This window comes from Tachyglossus aculeatus, chromosome 3, assembly GCF_015852505.1.
Source record: "Tachyglossus aculeatus isolate mTacAcu1 chromosome 3, mTacAcu1.pri, whole genome shotgun sequence".
Lineage (NCBI taxonomy): Eukaryota > Metazoa > Chordata > Mammalia > Monotremata > Tachyglossidae > Tachyglossus > Tachyglossus aculeatus.
Genome location: NC_052068.1, coordinates 99,719,443 through 99,737,876, shown reverse-complemented (window position 1 = coordinate 99,737,876; position 18,434 = coordinate 99,719,443). Strand labels below are relative to the sequence as shown.

The window sequence follows — 18,434 nt, the reverse complement described above, 5'->3', positions numbered from 1 at the left end:
GACAGAGCCCGGGCAAGTCACGTCACTCCTCTGGGCCTCGGTCACCTCACCCGGAAAATGGAGTGTGAGACCGTGAGCGTCGTGTGGGACGTGGACTGGGTCTTTTTTTTTTTTTTTTTGGTTTGCTTGTTTTTGGGGCGCTCTTTGGTATTTCCGTGTTTACTGGGTGGGCACTGTACTAAGCGCTGGGTTAGATACAAAGTTGGGCATTGGGCCTAGTAGAGGGCCTGCGCTTATTAGGTACTTAGCAGATAGCATTTAGAATAGATAAATCGGTAAGAATCGGTAAGGTTGGGGCCACCGGGTGAAGGTGGGTGTGACCCACCTAACTTTTTTTTTACCGTGGTGGTCGCATCCACCTTCACCTGGCGGGCCCAAACTTACTGATCCTTAAGACGATCTAAGGAAGTTGGAGATTTAGAGCAGAAGGTGGGTGGATGTTGTGGGCAGGAACTTGGGAAGGCGGTGACCTGAGGACTTCTCCTCTTCCCTCCCACTCGCCTCCAACCACAAGCCTGCCGGTGGACGCTCCCTGACCATCCCTACCTTAATGGCCTTTAAATGGACTTAGTTTCTGATTAGAAGATGGGGTCAGGACCACGCCTGACAAGGCATTTGTGGTGGGTTGGGTCAGTCAGTGGTATTCATTGAACGCTTACAGTGTACACAGCACTGTACTAAGCACTAGACTTTTTTGAATGGCATCTGTTAAGTGCTTACTAAGTGCCAGGCACTGTACTAAGCACTTGGGACTTTTTTGAATGGCATCTGTTAGGTGCTTACTGTGTGCCAGGCACTGTAGCACTGGGGTAGATTCATTCATTTGTTCAATCGTATTTATTGAGCACTTACTGTGCGCAAAGCACTGTACTAAGCTCTTGGGAGAGTACAATATAACAACAAACAGATGCAAGCTGATCAGCTTGGATGCATTCCATGACCCATGTGGGGCTCACAGCCTTAATTCCCATTTTACAGGTGAGGTAACTGAGGCCCAGAAAAGTTCATTCGTTCACTCGTTTTTATGGAGCGCTTACTGTGGTCAGAGCACTGTACTAATTTCTTCGAAGAGTCCAGTATAATAATAAGCAGACACATTCCCTGCCCACAATGAGCCAACAGTCTAGGGGGGAGACGGTCATTAATATCGACTTGCCCAAGGTCACACAGTAGAGAAGTGGTAGAGCCGGGATTAGAACCCAGCTCTTTCTGACCCCCAGGCCCGGGGTCTAGCCACGAGCTCCCGCCGCTTCCCAGCGCTTAGAACAGTGCTTTGCACATGGTAAGCGCTTAACAAATACCAACATTATTATTATATTATTATTATTATTATTATTATTATTCTCAAGTTTTGGAGTGACCCACGTTGTGTGGCTGCTTCCTGTTGCCAACACCTCACCCACTCCTTTCCACTTCATGTCCTCCAGACCCCAGCTCTCCCCATTTTCAAAGCCCTCCTGAAATCTCATCCCTTCCAGGAGGCCTCCCCCTAAGCTCACTCTCCCCTACCCGCCCACCCTCCTCCCCTCCTCCCTTGTGTCAATTCACAGCCACTCGTAGTACTTCTCTTCCATACTGAAGCTAATAATAATAATAATGATAAGTGTATTTGTTGAGCCTCATGTAGAACATGGACCGAGTCCAACCTGATTAGCCTGTATCCATCCCAACGGTTTAGTACAGTGCCTGGCATACAGCAAGCACTTAACGAATACTATTTTTAAAAAAGGCGCTTTGTGTCATACATTGTACTAAGCACTGAGGTAATAAGCTCCCAACTTTCTTGTCCCACCTACTTGTAATTCATTTTAATGTCCATCTCCCCCCACTAGACTATTAGCTCCTGACGTCAGAGGCCATGTCTACTAACTTTTGGAGTCTCCCAAGCTCTCAGTGCGGCGCTCTGCCCCTAGTAGGCATTCGGATGTTACTGACCAGTGGATCTGCCTTACCATCGGACTTGTCCATCATCATCATCATCAATTGTATTTATTGAGCGCTTACTATGTGCAGAGCACTGTACTAAGCGCTTGGGAAGTACAAATTGGCAACCTCTAGAGACAGTCCCTAGCCAACAGTGGGCTCACAGTCTAAAAGGGGGAGACAGAGAACAAAACCAAACATACTAACAAAATAAAATAAATAGAATAGATATGTCAGACCTGCTCTTTCCTAGAAACTTGTTTTCCGTTCTTCCTGCGCGTTAGTTCATGAAGGGAGTTCAGGCCCCCGGTGCCCCTTGCATATCCCACGGCAGCAGCAGCGTTGTACTGAATCAGATGCGTCTGCTGCAGAGAGGGCGATTGTCTAGCCGCCCAGCACCCTGCCGGTCCCCTGACTCGTGGTGACTGCAGCCGGGCCTGGGGACAGTGGAACGAGGGTGGGTGTCTCTGAATGACCCCGGTCCCTTTCTCACCTTGGGAAACTGGGGGTGCTTTTACAGTTAGAAGAGTTCTCGGTGAAACGCTGACTAAATAATTGTAACTCATCCCTACCCCGGCGCTTCAGAACAGTGTTTGACACAGAAGATCAGGTGTAGTATCTGTTCTTATCAGTTTAATATCTGATACGTCTTCGATGTGAAGACCCTGTGTTAAGCAGCTTCATTCATTCATTCATTCAATCGTATTTATTGAGCGCTTACTGTGTGCAGAGCACTGTAGTAAGCGCTTGGGAAGTACAAGTTGGCAACATATAGAGACAGGAGGTGGGTTGGGAGCTTGCTCCGTTCCCTCCACGTATCGGCCTGGTATTGCAGTACTTCCGGGATAGGTGCCTTTCCCCCGTTGGGGAATTGAAAATTTTGAGAAGCAGTGTGGTTCAGTGGAAAGAGCCCGGGCTTGGGAGTCAGAGGTCATGGGTTCGAATCCCCGCTCCACCAATTGTCAGCTGTGTGACTTTGGGCAATTCACTTAACTTCTCTGTGCCTCAGTTACCTCATCTGTAAAATGGGGATTAAGATTGTGAGCCCCCCGTGGGACAACTTGATCACCTTATATCCTCCCCAGCGCTTAGTACAGTGCTTTGTACATAGTAAGCACTTTACAAATGTTATTATTATTATTAACAAATTCCACCCCCCACAAAATGGTAAGTGTGTAACAGGTACCACAGTTATGTGCCAGGCACCTTACTGAGCATTGGGAGAGAGAAAAAATAATCGGGTCCCACACGGGCGTCAGAGCTGAGCGCCTATGAAGGGTGTTGGAACCCTCTGGCCGTTCCAAATTCCTCTTCCTCTCTGGGGTGGCACCGGCCCAGGGGCAGGTGTGGGCCTGGGGAGGAATCAGTGCCCTTTGGGCATCGGTGGCAGAGGGCATTGTTATTATTCATTGAGTAGCGAAGAGTTGAAACCTCTACCATCTTCCTTTCCCCTTGGCCTGGGCACACATCTTCTCTGAAGGGGCTCCACTGCGGGGAGGACGTATACTATATTGTACTTTCCAAGCGCTTGGTACAGTGGTCTGCACACAGTAAGTGCTCAATAAATACGACTGAATGAATGCATGAATGGGTTTGAATAGGCAGGACGTAGGATGCCTGGAGACGGCCCTCCTTGGGGGCAGGCCGACAGTCGCAGCCCGCTTCTCCCCAGCACCAGTTCAGCGATGTCTGCCCCTCTCTGTTCCTTCTGGATGTGTCCCGGGTGTCGTCTACCTCTGGGGGAGACTCCCGGGCCGCTGAGCTGCCCACCCCACCCCCAGGGCCTTCTGGGTTGAGGCAACCAGCCCTAGATGGGCTTCAGGTTACGACCAAGTCCTCCCGACCCAGCCGATAGCATCCTCCATACACACATCCCCTCGCCCCGCCGACCCCGGCCCCAGAACTCGGGATCCCCCCGTCCCGTGGCGCCCCGGAGCCGGGCAGGGTGACTTCCCCTGGGCCTCACTGCTCCTGAGGGTCCATGGCCCGCGTCCTGGTGTGCAGAAGTCTGTACACAGTGTGTGTGCAGTTATGTGCAATGGGGAGGGAGGGAGACTCTAAAATTGGCTGTCTGGGCACAGGGCAGGTGGAAGGGGGCAGTTGTGACCCATCAGGTCGATGGTCCAGTCAAAACCCCCAGGGTCCGGAGAGTCCCCGCCGAGACCAGCCCGGCCCCAATTACTTCTTTCCAGTAAGGGGGTCAGGACTTTGCCACCCCAGAGAAAGGAAGCGGGAAGGAAGGGCCTGGAGATGCCAAACGGCCACCCTCTTGCTTGGCCCGAGAGGACTGTTATTCCAAGTGGGAGCCGCCCAGACCCGCTTGCCCACCGGGTAGGGCAGCTGGGGGGTGGTGTTCTCAGGTGAGGGCTGAACTCGCTACCCCTCTGAGTTTGCCCACCCAGCGCGTTGGGTTTTGTCTGAGTACCGGGGAGATTCATTAAGATGTCCAAAGCCTCTGGCGTTGGAAAGTCATTCTGCCGTTGAACAAATGGACTGGAAACCAGCTTTAATCAGAAATGGGCTTCAGTCAACCGTAGGCAGGAAGTAAGCGCCCAGCCCCTGACCCTCTTGCAACCCTGTTTGGGAGCGGTGGAAGTTTCCTCATTTGTTGCCGTCATGCTGTTGTTGACTCTTGGGTGTTTTCAGTGTGGCTTCCTTTCCAACTTGGCCGTTTTGGTAGGAATTGCTTTGATTTTTTTTTCCCTGGCACCCTACACGAGGATGGGCATGCTCAGGGAACTGCGGGTGGCCCGGGGCAGCCAGGGAGGGGAGAGTAGTGCCCGACTGGGAAGGCTTCCTGGAAAGGGTGTGAAGAAGCCCCTCCCTCCCCTCCCTTCTTCTCCGGCCTAGGTTTGGTCCCCGCCTCCAGGCAGGGGTCATCCCAAAGAGGAGACTGGTTTAGGGATGATGGGATGACGCGGGGTGGGGGCGGGTCAGGCTGGGGAAACTGGGTCTGTTCGTGGGTGAGCGGGATAGCATCCTGCCCTGCCCGCCCGGGGCTACTGTCTTCCTCCTCCGCTTAACCCTCCGTGCCTTATTCTCTCCGCCTCTCAGGTCCCAACCAACAACGCCCCACCGTCGCAAGTGCCCAGTGCCACCTCCACCCCCCGGCCCGCCACCCCCCCGGCCACCACGACCACCCCCACCGGCTGCTCCACCTGGTCCAGCGGGCCGGCCTCCCCCGACCTGCAGGGCCTGTCGTCCGGCGAGCGGCATTGCGTGGAAACGGTCGTCAACATGGGCTACTCCTACCAGTGCGTCCTGAAAGCCATGAGGAAGAAAGGAGAGAACATAGAGCAGGTGAGTGGCACGGCCCGGCGGGCAGAGGGACGGTCGGCCGTGAGCCGGGCCCCCAGCCCGTCCTCGGGGCTGGGTTTCGGCGGGCATCACAGGGGTGGGTTGTGGTGTGACGGCCCCTCCCGGGAGCGGCTGGGAGAGATGGTGGGGGGGTTCAGGTTCATATTTATTGAGCATTTACTTGTGGGCGGAGCACCGTACTAAGCGCTTGGGAGAGTACAATACGACAATATACAAACACATTCCCTGCCCACAACGAGCTTCCAGTCTAGAGGGCTGTATCTCCCCCCTTCTAGACTGTGAGCTTGTTGTGGGCCGGGATTGCCATTCTTTATTGTTGCATTGTACATTCCCAAGCGCTTAGTGCAGTGCTCTGCACAGAGTGAGCACTCAGTAAATACAACTGAATGAATGAATCCTTTCTCCCCTTGCTTCCTGCACCCCCAGCACTCCTGTCCCACACCTATGCACTTAGCGCACACAGTAAGCGCTCAGTAAATACGATGACTGACCTACCGCCGAGAAGCAGCGTGGCTCAGTGGAAAGTGCACGGGCTTGGGAGTCGGAGGTCATGGGTTCTAATTCCAGCTCCTCCACTTGTCAGCTGTGTGACTTTGGGCAAGTCACGTAACTTCTCTGGGCCTTAGTTACCTCATGTGGAAAATGGGGATGAAGACTGTGAGCCCCATGTGGGACAACCCTAGTGCTTAGAACAGTGCTTGGCACATAGTAAGTGCTTAACAAATGCCATCATCATCATCATTATTATTATTCCCTCCTGCCAAGCTTCCAGTGGGGGCTGCGCTTCGGCAACACCACCTGCTGCCGGGGAGGGGAAAGAGGGCAGAGGCACTGGGGAGGGAGGGGTCGGGCCGGAGGTTTGGGCCCAGCCTCGGGGCATGTGGATGGACTTATCCCTCGAACCATCCTTCCCCATTCATTCATTGTCATATTTATTGAGCGCTTACTGTGTGCAGAGTACCATACTAAGCGCTTGGGAAGTACAAGTTGGCAACATACAGAGATGGTCCCTACCCCCCAACGGGCTCACAGTCTAGAAGGGGGAGACAGACAACAAAACAAAACATGTAGACAGGTGTCAAAATCGTCAGAGCGTCCCGGGCTCTCCCCCGCCTCACCCCTGAGAGCACAGCCCCCTTCACCCGCTCGTAGATGCTCGAATCCCCCATTGGGCGATAAGCCCAGGGCGGGCAGGAAACGCGTCACTCGGTCATCCCGTATCTTTGGAGCGCCTGGTCCCGTGCCCCGGCCCTCGGCGGACGCCCCGCAACTGCCGCCGCTTCGACCGCTCCCCGCGTCCGGTGGCTGCCCGGGTGGGCCCAGTCTCCGGGGCAGGATGGTCACGCCGTGTTGCTTCTCGCAGGTTCTCGATTACCTGTTTGCCCACGGGCAGCTTTGCGAGAAGGGGTTCGACCCGCTGCTGGTGGAGGAAGCGTTGGAGGTGTGCCAGTGCTCAGAGGAGAAGGTGAGACTGCCGTCGGCTCGGTCGGGGTCTTTCCGCTCGGCCCACGGGAGGGGTCCCCCCTAGCAGGCTCCCGGCCCCTCTCTCTGCAGCCAGGAGATCCTCCCAACCCGAGCATCGCATTAAACTGGTGCCCCTCCTGGCAACCGGGTTGCAAGGGGGCTTCTTGTCCAGGCCCCGTCCAGCCTCCGAAGCCCACCCTCCCCTCCCGCCTCCCTGGGCTTCGCCCCCGCAGCAGGGCATAGCCCCAGAATGACCCGAGGGTCAGCCGGGGTGGGCAGAGCAGCGACCCTGGCGGGCGGCTTTGGTTCCCAGTGATGCCCAGGGGCAGGAGCAAAGAGGCCGGGGCTTTGGGCGGCGGAGGCTCGCCCGGTCTCGGGAGGTCCGGTGACCACAGGAGCCTCATTGTAACCATCCCCCCCTCTCCTTGCAGACCACAGAATTCCTCCAGTTAATGAGTAAGTTTAAAGAGATGGGCTTTGAACTGAAGGACATTAAGGAAGTTTTGTTGTTACACAACAACGACCAGGACAATGCCTTGGAAGACCTCATGGCGCGAGCGGGGGCCAGCTGAAAACGGTACCCCCACCCCGACGGCCCCCTGTCCCCCAACCCCCCGAGATGGCACCGGCCCACCTGGCGGAGACCGGCCTGCCCCTTGCTCTTCCCCCGGGACGGAGAAGGGTGGATTTCTCGGGGATCTTTTTTCTTTTGTACGTCGTTGGAAATACCAGCTTCTCTTTGGTCCGGGGAGGCCCTGGTCAGAACCCTTAATGGGTTTTATTTTGAGGTTTTCATTGGGGGAAACCCTTCCCCTCGCCCCTGCGCCCCCATCCCCCTGCCCCGGGTCACCCTCTCCTTCCCTGCCTCCCCACCAGCCTAGCCACGGAGGGTTGTTTGGCCACCCCGCCCCCGCCGGAGTTCACCGTAGGTCCCGACCAGACCTCCCAGGGCCTTGGACCATCGGGCCGGGAGGGCGGGCTGAGGGGGCCTCCGGGGAGAGGCCGCCCTGGTTCGGGGCTGCTTTTACACTGTGCGCGGCCGGGACGGCCCCCGCTGTCACAGCCCGGCTGGACAGACGAGGTGGAGTCTGTAGTGCAATGGAAAGTCTTTGGTTTCTTTCGAAAGCCGAGTGGAGAGTTGGTCTCTGACTTAGTGCAACACTGGTTTGCCAGAAGCCCTTGCGGGATGAAGGCGCCCCTTTGGTTTCCCGTTCTGGTCCCCGGATTCTCCCCGTGTCAGCGGCGGCAGTCAGCGTGCCACGGGTCTTCCCCCCGCCCCCACCTCCCGGGCATCTCCTGGGGCCTTGAGGTCAGCCTTGACCCTGTCACCCTGGCCTCACCGCCCCAGGCCGTAGGTAGGTTATTTAAGCAGATTTCCCTTCTAGGGAATGAGTCGGCCGCACGCCCGCCCGCCCGTCTGAGCGAGTCAGTGTCGAAACAGGAAGTCCTCAAGCACTTTTAATAAAAACCAGCTGCCCTTCTAACACAGCATTAGTTTTGATTTTTTTCCCTCCCACACTCTTCTCGGAGGAGAGCCCTGAGCTTCAGAACGACATACTCTGTACCCGCCTAGTTACTCGAAATCAGTTTTGGGGGGGGGGGGGGCTCCGTTTTGATAGCACGAAGTGTATTATGTTGTACATTGTTAAAGATCTAAATACATAAAGTAGCCTTGATGAATCTACGGGAGAATTTGCTAAATATTTTAATTCTGCAGAAAGAACTACTAATAAAAACCTAAAAAAAAAAGTCACCCTGCTGGAGTTTCCGCCCTGGTGGGGTTTGGAGGGGAGGAGGATCTGCGGTGCCGGGTTTGTGGTAAGTTTCTCCGGCCAGGTGCTCAGCCATCCGCCGGGCTCCGTCTGGCCCGGGGGCGGGAACTTTCTCTCAGGGCTGGGGCACGGCCACACCCCCCAGATCCGTGCCATGTTCCCGTAGCCATGGCACCAGTACATCCGACCCTGGGAGGAGAGGCCGCCCCTCTCCCCACCTCCCCCAGGCGCTCCGGGACCCCACAGGTCACAGCCCAGAAGCAGCAGCACCGCTCCCACTGTCCGCTCCGCCCCCCGGCAGCCAGCTCTGGTTCCAAGGGGGGATCCGGCCAGGGGCCGCTCCCTGCTTTCCTGCCTTTTTGATCCCCGGCGGTAAAGTGAGGTAGGGAATGGGCCGAGCTGGTGGCCTGCGGTCACATCCGCCCAGGCCTCCCCGGGCCAAGTCCATGCGGGTGGGCCGGCCAGGCGGCCGGCAGAGCGGGTTGGGCACGCGCTCTTGGTCCTAAATCCAGAGGGATCCGCGAGGGCACCGCGAAGAAAACTCCTCCCTGTTGACGCTCTCCTGCTAGCGGTGGTCCTCGGGAGAGGGGCGCTGGGGACCTTCGCAGCTAGTCAGCCCCCAAAGAGACCTCCACATGGAGGATTGTGTGCCCCCCCCACCTCCCCCACTCTGAGGGGGCTCCGGGGCAGACTTGGAGCCTCCCTTTTGGGCCCTGCTGCACGCCCCGCCCTTTCCCCCGGCTGCGGGTCAGGCAGCTGGGCTCCTTGCCCGCGTGGTTTTTTTCCCTGGGGGCCGGGGCGGCGTGGACTGTGCCAGGGAGGAAATGAAAGAAACCTCTAGAAAGGGAGCCCGGGGTGGGAAAGGGGGACAGGGAGAAGGAATTGCCGGGGGCCCCTGGCCAGGCTGGGGAAAAGGCCTCGCTGGGACTGCTGGTGCAGGGTGTGATTGAAGCAGAAGTCTTTTTTTTTTTTTTTTTTTTTTTTTTGCTAATAATAAAGCGCTGCAGTAGCCAAATCTGACACAGGCCATGACCCACAGGGGGCCGACAGTCCTAGGAGGGAGAACAGGTATGGCGTCCCCATTTTATAGATGAAGAAACCGTGGCACAGAGAAGCGACGTAGACTTGAAGTTGGCTCTTCCGGGTCACTTGGCTTCTCTGTGCCTCAGTTTTCTCATCTGTACAATGGAGATGAAGACGGTGAGTCCCAAGGTGGGATGTGGACTGTGTCCAACCTGACTAGCTCATATCTACCCCAGCACGGTCCCTGGCACATAGCAAGCGCTTAACCGATGCCAGCCTTGACCCCAGGCAGGACACATAAGCCTGCATATGTGGGGACGGATCTTGTCTGGCGCTCACCTACCAAGCGAGAGAGTGTGGATGGTGCCTCAGCAGTCATCACCACCCCGCCTGCAAGGGGACGCTCGCATCGCCAGCTCCTCTGGGGGCTTGAGAGTGTTTGGCTGGCCTCGGGCTGCTCTTTATTGAGCGACTACCCGGCGCGGTTTGCCCAGGGCTCAGGGAATCGAAAACCCCCATGCAGTCAAGTTCCAAACCAAGTCAGACACTTGCTGGCTTCCGGCCGGGGTCGGGGCGGAGGGGTGAAGATGGGCAGAGAGCGGAGCGGCAGGCGGCGGGGTCGTGACCTCTGGGGAGTGCGATGGGGAGGCCGGGGTCCAGCCTGAGCTCCCTCTGGCCGGCCTTCCTGTAACCTCCTGGTTTCTGCCCCTCTCTGCTTAACCCGGGGCTGGGCACACAGGTGGCTGGTGGGCCTCTCTGGGCCTAACCTAACGCCGACCACCTGCCCGGCCCGGGGGGCCTTCCCAGTGGCTACCACCTGGCAGCCCTTTTGAGCAAAGCCAGCCTTAACCTCCCCGTGTGACCCGCCACGGCCCCGTCCTCAGCCACTTTCTCCCTCCGGGCCTGGCACTCCTCGTTTCTCATTCTTCCTCCCAAGCCCGACCTAATCTGGGCGATGGGCAGCTGGGCAACGGGTGGACGGTGCCTGGAAGGGGTCTGGGCGGGGTCCCTGGCTGGAGCCAGGGCACAGGGGTGCAGTGCTGAGGGAAAGTCACGATAGACTCCGAGTGGTTCTGAGGAGGAGCTGGCTCTCCCATTTACTTACGCTCAGGGTTCTCTGGGGATCAAAACATCTGCAGGCGAGAAACGGTCCAAAAAGCTGGCCTGGCAGCACCTCCCCTAGCCCCTGCCCCGTTGGAGCCCGACTCTGCCCCGTTTTCCTAAGAGGCCGGGGCTCTCTCGGGGGCCGGGGCCGGCGGTGGGCGGGCCAGGTACCGTCCCAGTTGGGTCCTCAGGCTCTGGATGCACTTGGATTTCCGGGCCATGATCTCGTCCAGCTGGGCCACAAAGTCCTGAAAGTCCTGAGAGAGGAAACGGCGTGACCCGGGTGAAAAACGGGGAAAGGTCGGGCGGCTGGCGTCCGGCTCCCTGTGCCCGCCGTGGCCCGGGTCGGCGGCCGCGAGCCCGAGGAGGAGAGAGGGCGAGGCGGGCAGCCTGGAGTGCCCGCTGGCTCAGAACAGCAACTATGGTCCTTCCTCCCACCCATCTGCCGTCTCGTCAGGCCAACGGGAAAGCTGCCACCAGGCCACTTAATAGTAATAATAATAGTGGTATTTGTTAAGTGCTTACTATGTGCCAGGCGCTGTACTAAGCGCTGGGATGGATACAACCGCATCGGGTTAGACACAGTCCCTGTCCCATGTGGAGAGGCAGCGTGGCTTAGTGGAAAAAGCCCGGGCTTGGGAGTCAGAAGTCACGGGTTCTAATCACAGCTCCACCACTTATCAGCTATGTGACTCTGGGCAGGTCGCTTCACTTCTCTGTGAAATGGGGATTGAGACTGCGACAACCTGATTACCTTGATCTACCCCAGCGCTTAGAACAGTGCTTGGCACATAGTAAGCACTTAATAAACACCGTCATTATTATTAATTATTATTACACAGAGGCTCATGGTCTCAGTCCCCATTTTCCACGAGGTAATCGAGGCCCAGAGAAGTGAAGTGACTTGCCCAAGGTCACACAGCAGGCAAGTGGCGGAGCCGGGATTAGAACACCTGCCCTTCTCACTCCCAGGCCTGTGCTCTATCCACTAGGCCATGCTGCTTCCCACCCATCACGCCGCACTTAGCCAGCCTCCCACGGGGGCTAAAACCGAGGCAGGAGATTCAATGACACCGGAGCCACTTACCAGCTCAGAGGTCCTGGGTTCTAATCCCTGCTCCGCCATTTATCAGCTGTGTGACTTTGGGCCAGTCACTTGACTTCTCTGTGCCTCACTCACCTCAACTGTAAGCACTGTGGGAGAGACAAAGTAATCAGGTTGTCCCAGGTGGGGCTCTCATTCATTCATTCATTCATTCATCGCATTTCTTGAATGAATGAATGAATGAGAGCCCCACGTGGGACAACCTGATTACTTTGTTTCTCCCACAGTGCTTAGAAGGGTGTTTGGCACATAGTAAGCGCTTAACAACAACATCACCATCATTATTATTATTATTACTATTACGGGACAACAGCCTCCTCAGGCTAATGAGCCCGCCCACACGCTGGCGGGATTGGGGAGCTTCCCTCCTCCTTTCTCCCGACGGGGCACTCACCGCCATCGCCATTCGGTTCAGCAGACTCTCCTCCTTGGAACCCAGCAGGGCCATCTCATCCAGCTGCTCTCGGTGGGCTCCGATGACCACCTTCCTGGGGGAGCCGGAAAGGAACGGCATCACTGACCGCTGCCTTAAAGTGTCCAAAACAGAACTCATCTTCCCACCCAAACCCTGTCCTCCCCCTAACTTGCCCGTGGCCGTAGACGATCCTTCCTGCCTCACAAGCCCGGACCTCGGCGTCATCCGTGACTCCTCTTCCTCATTCAACCCACATATTAATCCATCATTAAATCAGGTCAGTTCCACCTTCACAACAGCACGAAAAACCGCCCTTTCCTCCCCAACCAAGCTGCTACCACATTAATGCTACCACTTATCCTATCCCACCTGGATTACTCTAACTGCCTCCTGTCCAGCCTCCTAATTATGATTGGGGTCCTAATCCACTAATCAATGATATTCATTGAGCGCTTACTGTGTGCAGAGCACTGTGCTACACGCTCGGGAGGGAGCGATACGATACAGTTCATAGAGATGTTCCCGGCCCACTACAAACTCATAGTCTAGAGACGGTTACCATATAGTAATGACAATTGTAATAATCATGGTATTTGTTAAGCACACAATAAGTGCTCAATAAATACCATCAACTGATTAATGCTTAATCAGTAATGATCATCATTAATCATTAATCATGATTAATTAATGATTAATGATTACTGCTTATTATGTGTTCAAAGCACTGGGGTGTGTTTAAGTTAATCGGGTCGGCCCCGGTCCCTGTCCCACAGATTTTAGGGGAGCGTTGCCAAGGGCCTATAGGCTGCTTTTTTTGGCTGCCCTGACTTTTGCCCAGCTGGCAGAGCATTTCACCAGCGCACCCCTCCCTGCCCTGGGGCCTTCCACCCACCTCCCAGGCTCCAGCTAGCTGCAACTCCCCTTTGGGTCAGACAGAAGACTGCCCGGACGGGCAGGTAGTCATTTGCCATTTAAGCGGGAACACGTCTTTGTCCGTGTTATCCGCCAAGGCGGGTCAATTCCTCAGTTCCCATGATAATGTGCGAGAACAGGCCCCTTTCCTGTCGTCTCCCCCATTCCAGTCCGGGTCCCCCAGTACTTCCTGCCTTCAGACTAGAGCCTCCTCCCTTCACTTTCTCTCCCTCACTGGACTCATTCCTTGAGACCTGGACAACTCATTTTCACAGTCCCCCAATCAAACAGGACAAGGTGGCTTTATAGAACGACTCCGGTTTTTTGGCAGGAAACCCTGGAACTGAAAGCAGAAACCCAGGAGATGACCGATCCCCATCTGGTCTGGAGACTAGGCTCCTCTCAGGTTTATAAATTTCTCTCGGTTTTTTTCACTGAACTAATTATCTTGACTATGTTGCCAACTTGTACTTCCCAAGCGCTTAGTACAGTGCTCTGCACACAATAAGCGCTCAATAAACACGATTGATTGATAAAAATGGCAGAAGGGTGTCCTTGTGGCAGGGTCAACAGAGCGAGGTACCAGTAGCCCTGTCGAACCATAGGGCGGCAGTGAATACGTTGGACGTCCCATCACCATTTTTAGTTTCACTAACATTCCTGAAATGAGGTGAACCTGGGAACCAAAATGGCTCTTATCCTTTTTTTGGAGAGGTGCTACGTTCTTTGTATGCCTCCACACATACAGAGAGTGAACTGTTTTCGGGGCAGGGCTTGTAAAAATTCCTAGTATTACCGTTGATTGACTGCCCGCTTTGTTACAGTGAATTGCTCAGCGCTTAGAACAGTACTTGGCACATAGTAAGCGCTTAACAAATCCCACGATTATTATAGAAGCAGCATGGCTCAGTAGGAACAGCCCGGGTTTGGGAGTCAGAGGTTCTAATCCCAGCTCTGCCACTTGTCTGCTGTGTGACCTTGGGCAAGTCACTTAACTTCTCTGTGCCTCAGTTACCTCATCTGTAAAATGGGGATTAAGACTGTGAGCCCCACACGGGACAAGCTGATCACCACATATCCCCCCCGCCCCTTGCTTAGAATGGTGCTTTGCATATAGTAAGCATTAACAAATGCCATCATTATTATTACTATTATTATTATTATCACTCAACGCTGGGAAATGCAAACAAAGGGACATGTTGCCCGCTCATGAAGAGCTTACACCCTAACCACCCAGTTATCTTTATAATAGGATTGGCCCTGCCGATATTCGATATGATGATGACAACGGGACACATTTGGCCTGCAGAACCACTACAGTACAGTAGAGCGTGGGATTTTTTTTTTTAAAACTACCTTCCTGCTCTCCTCAATCGCCTACTCAAGGGGCTCCTGGTCTTAGGAGAAAAGTCCAAACTTACCGGGCTCGTTCCAGGTCTCCTTCAGGCCAGTCCCCCGCCGGAGAGGTCCCGGCTTGGCCGCTGGCCCCAGATGGGTGCCCCGAAGTAGGCTGGCGAGCCAAAAGTCCCACGTGCTCGGCAGAGAGGGCCTGGGAAGTTGACTTGCAGCCAGCCTGAGTGGCCAGTTTGAAGCCAGCCCGCGTGAGGACACTTCCGATCCGCTGCTGTTGGAGTTGCCCGACGTCTTCGCCGCTAAGAGACAAGCTAGAGGGTCCCGCTGCCCAGCTCGGGTCCTGGCGAGGGGGGTCCGCCCAAGGTGGGCTCTCTCGGGTTGGGAGGTGGGCTGGGAATGGGGCAGGCCCTGGATTTGGGAGAGGGGCGTGCAGCCCCGCAGGCATTAGCTGAGCGGCGGGTCCCAGACTGCCCGCCGGACCTTCCACCATCGGGTGAGGCTTTTCGGGGGAGCTCGGGCCCCTGATCTCGGGAGTCTCTTCGGAATCCGCGTCGTACCACCGGCCGCTCAAGGAGCCTCTGCCCGTCACGGTTCCGAAAACCAAGTCCTCTTGCTCATCCCTGCCGGGCAGATCTCCAGCTGGGCCCTGACCGACGGGCACCGGAGGCGAACTGCCCCATCTGCAACCCGGGCCGTTTGCACTACATGACAGCGAAAACCATGACTCTTCCATCTGAGGGCCCGCTCTCCTCCCACAGGGTCGGGTTGGCTCAGCCACCATCTCTGTGGCCGGACCTTTCTTCCCGAGGAGGGGCCGGGCCTCCCCGCCGCATCTCCGGATTCTCCCATCGGACACCCCTTTCCCCGTCACGGGAGTATCTTGCCCCGGCTCGGGAAAGGTCTCGCCGGACACTTCGCCTTCTGTACTCTCGAGGAGGGATGCGGTGAGGGGGGCCACCGGCCCAGAAGTGAATTCCACCGAGGAGCCCGATCCCCTGTACGACCCTCCTCCGTCGCTCTGGCTTTCCCTCAGCACGGCCCCCGTGAGAGGGGCCAGGTCTTCACTGTGGCCTTCCCTTTCCCTGGGGATGTCTGGAGACGCTGGGTCGGCAAGGGGGGACGGCGACAAGCCGGAGACCTCCCGTTCCGGAGACGCAGAGTGGGCGTCAGGCAGGGCGGGAGAGGGACGGGTGAACCATTCGGGATGAACCGAGATGCCAGAGCCATTTTTCCAACCGCACCCGAGACCGCCCTGAGAGCAGCGAGGCCTCTCGGCGCACCGGCTGTTGGGAGAGGTGGCCGGAGAGACCGGGCCTGCTCCTGGGCTCCAGTCGGAGGGAGACCGCCTGCCGCGGTCTCCGTTAGGCTCCTCTGCCCGGGCCCGGGATGACCCGCCGAGGCAATCCCAGCCGGAGTCCGGACCGCTGTCTCGCGGGCCGGTCCCAAGACGAAAAAGCAGGGCGTCCCCGCCTCCAGCCGGCCGTCCCGTGGCCCCCCGGTCTCCGCTCTGGTGAAGGAAGAAGGAAGGCTGGCTACATGTGCCGGGGCTGCCGTGCGTGAAGGAATCGTCGCTGAAATCGCTGTCGTCCAGGTCTTCCAGGTGGGTGCCGTCCTGCGGCTGGGAACGGGGAGGAGATGGGCCGTCGCCTTCCTGCAGTCTGTACTGGCACAGAAGCCACTCCGGGGGCTGGGATTTCAACTTCTGACAGAAAAGGGGCGGCTGCTGAAACTGCCGATGGTAGGAGCGCAGATGGGCCTCCCTCTCTTTCTGGCGGAGAGGGAGCCCAGTCCGGCCTCCGGCGCTCGGCCGAGCCGCCCGGTTTCCGCCTTCATGGCCGCCCTTCTCCGCCGGGCGGACCTCCCCGAGAGAAAGCTCCTTTCGGGCCACGAGTTGCTTTTGCAACGGCTGCACGGTCTGGACCTTCTTACCCCGCCTCCCGTCCTGACTCTGGCCAACCTCTCTGTTCCCCGGCGCTTCAGCTGGGCGTCGGGGAGCTTTCTCCGAGCCCAAAGCCCCCTCTCCCACCTTCTTCTTCCCTGAGGAGCCGACCCTTATCGTTCCTTTCACGGGGCTGGTGCGGGCGAGCCAGACGTGGCTCGGGCTGGCTCTGGAGGACTTCCCTTTGCTAGCTACCTTGGGGGTAGAAGACAGCGGGATGTTAGCCGGGTGGAAAGCTAAAGGGTAGGCCTTGGGCCTGGCTGGGCTAAAACCCTGTGGGAGAGGTGACTGCCGTCCCAGCCTCACTTTCTTGGGGGAACTCTTCTCTCCCGGCAGGCCCGAAGAAGAGCATTGGTTACGCTTTGGAGACAGGTGTCCGGCCCTATGGCTCTGGCTGGTCATCAGTGGGTAGCACTTCATCCCTTTCTTGAGTTCTTTCACCCTGTAAAGGAACATGGTATATGTTACGTTTCCCCCTGCCAAAAAAAAACACCTTGATTTTGTTTTTGCTTTCAAATGGAATTAAATGGGCAAAATCAAATCCATAATAATCCAGGGTGAAGCCACTTGTCTCTTGTCTCTGTTTTCATGAGGGACCAAACAAGTGATTACAGGTTTAAAATGGCAGGAGACATGGGATCGGGAGAAAAAAAATTGGCCCAATGCACCTTGGAACAAGGGAGCATCTGAATTTTCCTTCCTTAAATTCTTTCCAAGGAGGACAGCTGTGGTAAGTGGCCGTTAAGCTTTTACTACGCAGTAAGTGCTGGGCTAGATATAAAATAATCCCATTGGACACAGTCTTTGGGCTTAAGGTCCAAGACGGAGGGAGAACGGGTATTAAAACTGCCATTTTACAGTTGAGGAAACTGAGGCCCAGGAGTGTTAAAGTGAATTGCTCTAGCTCACACAACAGGCAAGGGGCTGAGCCTGGATTAGAACCCAGTTCTCCTGACTCCCAGCCCGGGCTCTGTTTGGAATGGTCTAGTGGGGAATATATGAGATCATTCCCAAAAATCCCCCAAGCTCTGTGAGTCGATGGTTTAGCGACTTCAAAATACAGATCCAGTGCTTAGAACACTGCCTGGCACACAGTAGGCGCTTAATAAATACCTTAAATGTCATTATTATTATTACTACTGATAATAATGGTTTTTGTTAAGTGCTTACTATGTGCCGAGCACTGTTCTAAGCACCGGTTTAGATGCAAGGTTACAAGATTGCCCCACGCGGGGCTCACAGTCTTCATCCCCATTTTACAGATGAGGGAACTGAGGCCCAGAGAAGTGAAGTACTTGTACTTCCCAAGCGCTTAGTACAGTGCTCTGCCCACAGTAAGCACTCAATAAATACGATTGATTGATTGAAGTGATTGGCCCAAAGTCACACAGCTGACAAGTGGCGGAGCCGGGATTAGAACCCACGACCTCTGACTCCCAAATCCCCGGCTCTTGCCACTAAGTCATGCTGCTTCTCCAATAACTTGCTTGGTGATTGCTAGTCGATCACCTAGGCAGCACTTCGCATAGCAACCATTGGACACCTGCCACCTCAAATGGTTCTCCGTATCCAAAGTGCCCCCGCCCTCCCCCTGAACTCCTCGTAAGTACCTGAAACTTTCAGGGAGGAAAAAGAGCTATGTAAATGTAATGATGGGCCCCACTCTTCCCCCTCCATTGTTCTGACCTGATCCGACCTTAACTTTAGATTTTTATGGCTTCGGGTAAATTCACACATGATAAGAAGCCTTGCAGAGAAGCAGCAAGAGCCCGGCCTTGGGAGTCAGAGGTCATTCATTCACTCAATCGTATTTATTGGGCGCTTCCTGTGTGCAGAGCATTGTACTAAGCGCCCGGGAAGTACAAATTGGCAACATATACAGACGGACCCTACCCAACAACGAGCTCACAGTCTAGAAGTCTAGAAGGTCGTGGGTTCTAATCCCTGCCCCGCCACTTGTCCGCTGTGTGACTTTGGGCAAGTCACTTCACTTCTCTGTTCTTCAGTTCCCTCCTGTATAAAATGGGGATTAAGACTGTGAGCCCCACGTGGGACAACCTAATTGCCTGGCGTCTACCCCAGTGCTTGGAACAGTGCTTGGCACAC

At 55.9% G+C, this 18,434-nt stretch overlaps 2 protein-coding genes and 1 pseudogene across 4 annotated transcripts in view; 2 read left to right on the top strand and 1 right to left on the bottom strand.

The window, feature by feature from the left end:
- The window catches only part of UBAP1 (ubiquitin associated protein 1), a 65,662-nt gene extending 57,473 nt beyond the window's left edge, over window positions 1–8,189 (top strand). Inside the window, exons 5-8 of one of the 2 annotated variants that reach the window (XM_038744194.1) lie at window positions 4,978–5,223; window positions 6,605–6,706; window positions 7,137–7,282; window positions 8,091–8,189. In XM_038744194.1, coding sequence (XP_038600122.1) covers window positions 4,978–5,223; window positions 6,605–6,706; window positions 7,137–7,277 — 489 coding nt within the window. In that variant the 3' untranslated portion in view covers window positions 7,278–7,282; window positions 8,091–8,189. Of the gene's footprint in view, window positions 1–4,977; window positions 5,224–6,604; window positions 6,707–7,136 lie in introns of both variants that reach the window. The other variant, XM_038744193.1, reaches the window with a different exon arrangement.
- Window positions 2,499–2,783, top strand: LOC119926083 (annotated as a pseudogene).
- A 2,173-nt stretch (window positions 8,190–10,362) lies between the features above and the next one.
- Window positions 10,363–18,434, bottom strand: part of KIF24 (kinesin family member 24) — a 54,218-nt gene continuing 46,146 nt past the window's right edge. For both annotated transcript variants that reach the window (XM_038743909.1, XM_038743910.1), the window contains exons 11-13: window positions 14,458–16,770; window positions 12,104–12,197; window positions 10,363–10,861 (exon numbers count right to left, since the gene is read on the bottom strand). In XM_038743909.1, the coding sequence (XP_038599837.1) occupies window positions 10,721–10,861; window positions 12,104–12,197; window positions 14,458–16,770 (2,548 nt within the window). In that variant the 3' untranslated portion in view covers window positions 10,363–10,720. The remainder of the gene's footprint in view (window positions 10,862–12,103; window positions 12,198–14,457; window positions 16,771–18,434) is intronic.